This window comes from Apus apus, chromosome 16 (assembly GCF_020740795.1).
Source record: "Apus apus isolate bApuApu2 chromosome 16, bApuApu2.pri.cur, whole genome shotgun sequence".
Lineage (NCBI taxonomy): Eukaryota > Metazoa > Chordata > Aves > Apodiformes > Apodidae > Apus > Apus apus.
Genome location: NC_067297.1, coordinates 6,126,775 through 6,133,586, shown reverse-complemented (window position 1 = coordinate 6,133,586; position 6,812 = coordinate 6,126,775). Strand labels below are relative to the sequence as shown.

The 6,812-nt window shown below is 40.9% G+C and overlaps 1 protein-coding gene across 1 annotated transcript; it reads right to left on the bottom strand.

The window, feature by feature from the left end:
• Positions 1-2,055: 2,055 nt before the first annotated feature.
• SDF2L1 (stromal cell derived factor 2 like 1) lies at positions 2,056-6,619 on the bottom strand. The gene is made up of 3 exons (XM_051634484.1): positions 6,411-6,619; positions 5,515-5,711; positions 2,056-3,409 (listed from the first exon to the last, which is right to left on the bottom strand). Exons 1-3 carry the CDS (start codon positions 6,577-6,579, stop codon positions 3,131-3,133), a joined length of 645 nt encoding a protein of 214 aa, XP_051490444.1. The 5' UTR covers positions 6,580-6,619; the 3' UTR covers positions 2,056-3,130.
• Positions 6,620-6,812: the final 193 nt, after the last annotated feature.

Sequence of the window (6,812 nt, the reverse complement as noted above, 5' to 3'; positions counted from 1 at the left end):
ATTATTCCCACTGAACACAACTATAAATAAGGATCCCTCTAATTCTTTTCCCGAAAGTCTGTCTAGTTTATAAAAGGAGGAGAAACAGCATTGGTGCACCTATTCTAAGAGTTCTTGTAATAGTAGTGAGCAAAAAATTGGAAAGCATCTGTCAGTTATATGAAATAATTATTTTTGCTAGGATCAGAAGCCAAAATAAAGAGTTTTCACTTAATCTTGAAGTGTATAGATAATTTTTACAAGAGCTATTATAAAATTTATTTTATCATCTTAAAATAAAGAGAAAGTAGCAAAACAGTGTTCCCAGCTCTCACATCTAAGTATTTCATGTTCTACTCAAAAGTTCAAACATCTTTAGGCACATGATGAAAATGATCCAGAAAACAAAGAACAAAACCTGGGATTCTCCAAGTCTCTAGCTCTCAGCTTTGAAGGGAGGACTTAAAAGTTGAATTGTAGGCAGCCAGAGTAAGTAAAACTACCTGAATCAGATTCTGAAATCCCAGTACTTCAGTTCAAAGCATAAAATGAAAGCATGTAATATGACATTAAACAAGTCTTGTAAATCTAGAAGCTACAAAGAAAGGAAAGCACATTAACATTTGCACAAAGCCACCATTTTCACAGCTACAATTTCCTGCACTTCCTACATTAACTGTCCTACGTGACTCTTGCAGTCTGCGTTTAAGCATGATTTCAGTACTGAAATAACTCCTAGTACTTGTATTATATCCTTCCAAAGTAAGATGTATTTCAACTGGCCTTAGTTAAGTCATTTGGCAGAAATTTTACAGTGGTAAAAATCGGGGAAAAAAAAATTCTATTGTGACACATGTACAAGTGAAACATTAAGGCCAAGTGAATTCTATACTGTCGTTAGAATCAAAAGTCAAGGAAACTCAGTTCACAGGAATATTGTTGAAAATGTCTTTAAATAAGGTATTTGTGGCTACACATGTGGACAAGCTTGGTTCTTCATGAACAGAAGATAACAAGTGTTTGCAAAACTGAGATCATATGAGAAAGTAAGCAGTAAAAACTAAAACTCACTTCTTTCTCAGCCTCCCCAAATCAACTTGGCTTAAATCCAGAACAGAAAGAGGAAGGTCCAGTAAGATCCCACTCAAGCATAATATATAGGACTGATAAATAACTTTGCTAGGAACAGAAACATCCAGGCAGAAACAAACATTGGACAGAGCCAGTACCTGGCACACAGACAGAGATGAGCCATCCAGTTCTATCCCTTCTTAGACAACTCAGTATTCCACAGGTGCACAAACACTAAAGGCCGTTTGGTTTAGGCATAAAGCATTTAGCTCTCAGTGGCAGAGAACTCATTGCCAAGTTTATTTTTTCCTTCTGCCAAATGCTATCACTCTTCTTGCATTCACTCATATACCAACTTAAAAAGAAAAGCCTTCCTTTTTAACAAAGGAAAAGTCATCTTGTTTATGCAGGCTTGTTTTGAAATAGTTATCCTTTATAGCTGTAACTTCAATACCAGTTAGTCAGGACTACCAGTGAACCCAAAACATTAATTGCATAAAAGTTTACTTCCAATACAAACAGCAAAAGCTAGTCCACTTAATCTCCAAAAAACTCATAATCCTTCAATACCCACATGCAACTAAGATTCATAGAAAAACAGTCTTACCTTTTTCCTTGAAGAAAAATAACCAAGTATGCCAAACAATTGTCAGAGAGGCCCCTTGTTCCACAGGGTATGAAGGATCTTCACAAGCAGTAACCACTTAAATAAAAACTGAAGCCAGCGTGTAGGGCACAACTGCACCAGGCACCACAGAGCACAAAGCACGTATCAGCAGGTGTATTTATAAAGTTAACTGCAGTTGCCTGTTGCACCTTCTCACCACAACACTTTCAAACGCTGCAGCACATGACTGGAGCAGTAAATCAGTTTCCTGCTTCTTTAACTGATTGACTAATTAAGACCATAATCAGTAAACTATTTGCACATGGAGACAAGAACACCTGAACCCAAGCTGTCACACTGATTTTGTGAGCTTTTCTGTTTAAAGCAAGTAGAAAATGTATGGTACTTTGAACTTTAATTGGTATTTCCAGTAACACCATGTAACAAACACATTCAAGAATTAGTTTTATTCTCTTCACAGAGGGGGAGGAACACGGAAACTAATAACTCGTTCAGTGAAGGTTCCTTGCAAGCACTCGAGAGCATACCATTCTATCAAAAATCCAGGACCAAAACACTGTCTAAGATCCTTTTTTCTCTTCTGGATTTACACAAAAAACCTCACATGGCTATACACCCCACCATTTATTCATCTGGATCCTCATACTGATCCTGCAGAGTAACATGCAAGTATAACATAAATCAAATTCAACTGTTCCTTCACACTACATGGAATTTTATAAAATTCTAATATTAATAAAAAAAAGTAGCTTTCTGCATGAGTTCACAGAGCAGAGCAGTCTTAACCATTTCACAATCAGCAGTATCACCATTACCAGAAATTCTGAACTTCTTGGAGAAAGTGAATAAATTAAAACTTTTGCCTTCTTACTCCAACATACAGTATTTTCAGCTCTTCCAATGAAACTCATAACAGTCACTGGAAACAATTTTCAAATGTTTTCTGGAAGGTCAAAGAGCTGACTTCAAGCCATTCAAAAGCCAACATATTTGAGAACTGTTTTTCCCTTTCTAGACTTACTCATTATTAACTTTCTGTTCCTAAGAACTAGGAATCAGTTTCCAAATATTTAATTATAATTGGAACGTGATTATAAAATACAAAGTTGTATGGTACTGGGGGTTACAGAAATGTACTACTTCCATTTTTCCATTTCTTTTGAATTTGAGAAAATGTAACAAGCAAAACAAATCACAGCCAGAACTAAGAGATGTATGAACTAGTTTCACCAATTGAACTTGAAAATTCAGAAAGGAATTTGTCAAATGAATTCCAATAGCTGAACCTGGCAGATGTCATTCCCCACAGAAGTGCTGCATTCCTAGAATGAACTAATGCCCTTCAGTAATACAGAAAGTCAGTCACTTAGGCAAGGCAGGACTTATAAGAGACCACGGACAAGCACCTCCAAACATCGGAGCAAGCTGAAGCATTTTGGGTTCTTTGTCAATTCAGAGCTCATCATGTTTTGCAGGGTCCATACTGGGTTTGATGAAGATCCCCTCCATTGCTTTCCAATAGTTGTGATGGTTAGCAGTAGGCATGCCATGAACTTCCCGTTGGCCTCTAATGGGGTGGCCATACTGTTCCCCTGTTATTGAAAGGAACACCTCAGTTCCCACGTGCTTGAAGCGCACCGCGTCCTCCCGCTCCCAGTAAGTCCCACTGCATTGCACGATCCATATATCCAGGTCATCTCCTTCGCCATCATCACCAAAGGCACTTACTTCCTGTTAGAGACACAAACCTCCTGAAGTGAAAATGTAAGCAAACACCTCCGACACACACACACAAAAATATCAACCACAAAGTCAGCAGGCTTTAAAGGCAAGGATGGAGAGGAAAGGAACAGTGTTGCTTTGTCAAGTTACCAAATCCAGGAGCAGTAACTTTCTATGGTGACAATCTGAACACAAAGTGCCAACAACTCCAACATGTCATCTGAGAAAAAAGTGCCAACAAAACCCAACATACATTACAAATTAAATGAAAGAGGAACTGAGCAGAGAGATCAGAAGAACCTCGCTGAGCAAAAGCTCAAAAGAAACAACACTACTGCTGATACCAACTTTCCTCATGCAAAAAAGTTTGCAACTGTAGACATTCAGGTTTGTAGTATGACCATCTTCACAGCTACCATGGCAACAATTGTTTTCAGTGTTTTTATCACAACATGGCAACAATTTAGCATATTAAGTAATCATACTCCTTTTTTATTTAATTATACCAAGCTTACAATTGGACCAACAACTATTGTGGTTTACACTCTTTCTTCAGACAGACAGATGAATACCTCTTAAAAAAACCCCAAACACCTCAAAAAACACCCTGAAAAGTAAAAGAAAATTAATTTCTGCTAAAACAAAAGTTAAGATATTAGATGACATTATGCACCAGAAGTAATTCCAAGCATCTGCAGAAACCAGACAGGCTAAGCTCCAACTGTTTAGGACTCAAGACAGCCTTTAATTCTTAAAAATCTGATAACTAGAAGCAATGAACAACCTGAAAACAGAACTGCAATAGTTGGTACCTAGCAACCTAAAATTTTAGGGTCATGTTAATTCAAGTTTATGTAGTCCAAAAAAGTGTGAAAGACAACGTGCTAATTGAAAATCCAATTTCTGTTAAGAATATGAAATGAAAGCTGGTTTTCATAACTACATCATTATTTCAGTGATGTTGTAAGTCACAGTCCTGTCAATCTCTGAAAGGTCATGCAGACCTTCCTTTCATTTATATCCTGTGCAAACACACAGCAGAGACAAGCACTATGAAAGTCACTGAACTTTTATATTAATGACACTGAATTTTTATATTAATGACAACATTATACCCATTGTCTAAACTGAAAAATGAGATTTGGTGGGAGGTTTTGGAGTAAATTCTTCTGAAATGCTATTTTCCCATCACTTCTTTTGTTTCAATAACCAGCTCATCTAGACACTCTACAGAATGTACCTTATAGCTTCAACCACTCACGGTAAAAGATGAACCTTTTTCAGAGTCAGGTCTTCCAACTTTGACAGTAATGACCAGAAGACTAAAATTACTACTAATGACAAACTTCCAAGTAATTTGCATTACTTATTTTAAGAGATTTTCAATCTCAGAGAAGCATTTGTTCAAGGGCAAGACTGTGGCCAAATTACAGTAAAAAAGCACACTCTCCTAGATATGTACAAAACAATAAATACAGATACTTGTTAGAGCAGAATAATGTTTCCTGTGAAAAACAGATAAGTAAGAACTAAAACAGATAAAAAAAGAACTAAAACAGATTTAAAAAGAACTAAAACAGATTTAAAAAGAACTAAAACAGATTTAAAAAGAACTAAAACAGATTTAAAAAGAACTAAAACAGATTTAAAAAGAACTAAAACAGGGATTATGAGAAGATGACATAGACTAATAGATTGGATCACCAAGGAACTTGGATATAGGAATGCCTAGTGTTCGAACACAACTCACTGCCTTGCTCTAGAGCAGTCTTCACAATGTTGATGAAGATTCCCACTTTCAAGTTCAGCACCTTGAAAGTGCTAAACATTTCAGAACAGTCTTCCCAGTAGCAACGGTGCAGAATGAAAAAAAATGCATATTTAAGAAAAATAAAATGAAATACTGATACATGTTACATTTTACCACTGTCAAGAACTTAGATACATTATTCCAAAATGCAGAAAAGCATATACTTGAACTCTGGATATGCACAGACATATTGTTTCTGACAGCTGGTACTCAAGCCTGATTCTTCAAAAACATGAAAAGTGGAGAGAATATTGACAATGGCACACACGACTTACACCAAAGCTTAAGATTTAAAACAACTCACTTGATTATTGGAGAGCGGTGATGGGAAGTGGTGAGTGTGTAAATTTTTTCCTGTGTTCACGTGGGTAAGTCGGATAGCTTGCCCACATTTCACTGGTGTTCCACGCTGGCAACTGCCATCACTCTTCCCACGAATCCTCCAGTAACTGTTGGCATCATCTGAAGCTTCAACTCCTGTCACTGACTGCTGCCCGCTTCCTGTTTGAATGGAATCAAATGGCAGGAGAGGTAACCCACTTACCCGGTTCAAAAAGTCCTGAAAAATAAGCTAAATAGATTTTCTGTAATGTTCTCCTCTCTTCATGTTGAAGAGATGCTTAATTCTTGCAGTCAGTTTACTGACTGCAGTGGGAAGGTAGGCATCAAATCTTTCAGACTGAAGACATTAAACACAGCGTGTGTCAGGAGATGCAAACTGTCAAAATTCGTGGTGAACACATGAGAAGAAAATCTGATCCATGCTGGATTCTGTTCCCACCATCCTGCCTTTCTCAAAAAGACTACTTTGCATCCCCAAACAAACCAGCACCCTTCTTGCCAGAAGGGACCCTGGGAAGGTACAGCTGAGGCCCCAGACACAGAGCAGGGCTCACCTCACGGCTGAGGGCAAAGCATTCCTGTCACCGTGGGACATCCCCGGCCTGCTGCTCCTTCCGCACCAGGGACACGAACCTCAGCAGCCTCTCACCTCCTCCTCCTTCCCTGACACCCCTCGCTGCTTGCCCCTCACCCGCCATTTCCCGGCCATCCCGACAATTCCCCGCTCCCCTCACCGCCTATCCCCCCCCGGTCCCTGCCCCTTCTCACTGCCTGGCCCCCCGCGCTTCCCAGCTCCCGCCATTTTCCAGCCTCCCCGCTCCCCGGCCCTTCAGCGCGGCTCCCCCCGCCTCTGCTCACCGGAGCCGTACTTGACCTCGTGCGAGTGCAGCCGCACGCTGTGGCGGGTGTTGAGCAGCTTCAGCACCGAGCCGCACGTCACAGCGCCCGGTGCCGGCTCCCCGCCGCGACAAAGGCCCGGCAGCAGCGCCAGGAGCAGCAGCGGGAAGAGGCGGCGGCCGCCCCGCATCGCGCCGCTCGCACCGCCGCCCTCAGCCCAGCGCGCTTCCGCACCCTCCGCGGGCACAGCCAATCGCGTCGCGCCAGCACAGCGGCCGGCCAATCCCCGCCCGCCCGCTGCTCGGCCTCGCTCTCTCATTGGGCTACACTCAGTGACGTCTCCGCCCTGAACCCTCCCGCGGGAGGAGCTGATTGGGCTGAGCGAAAGAGCTGACCAATCAGAGCGAGCGGCGTGGCGCCTCC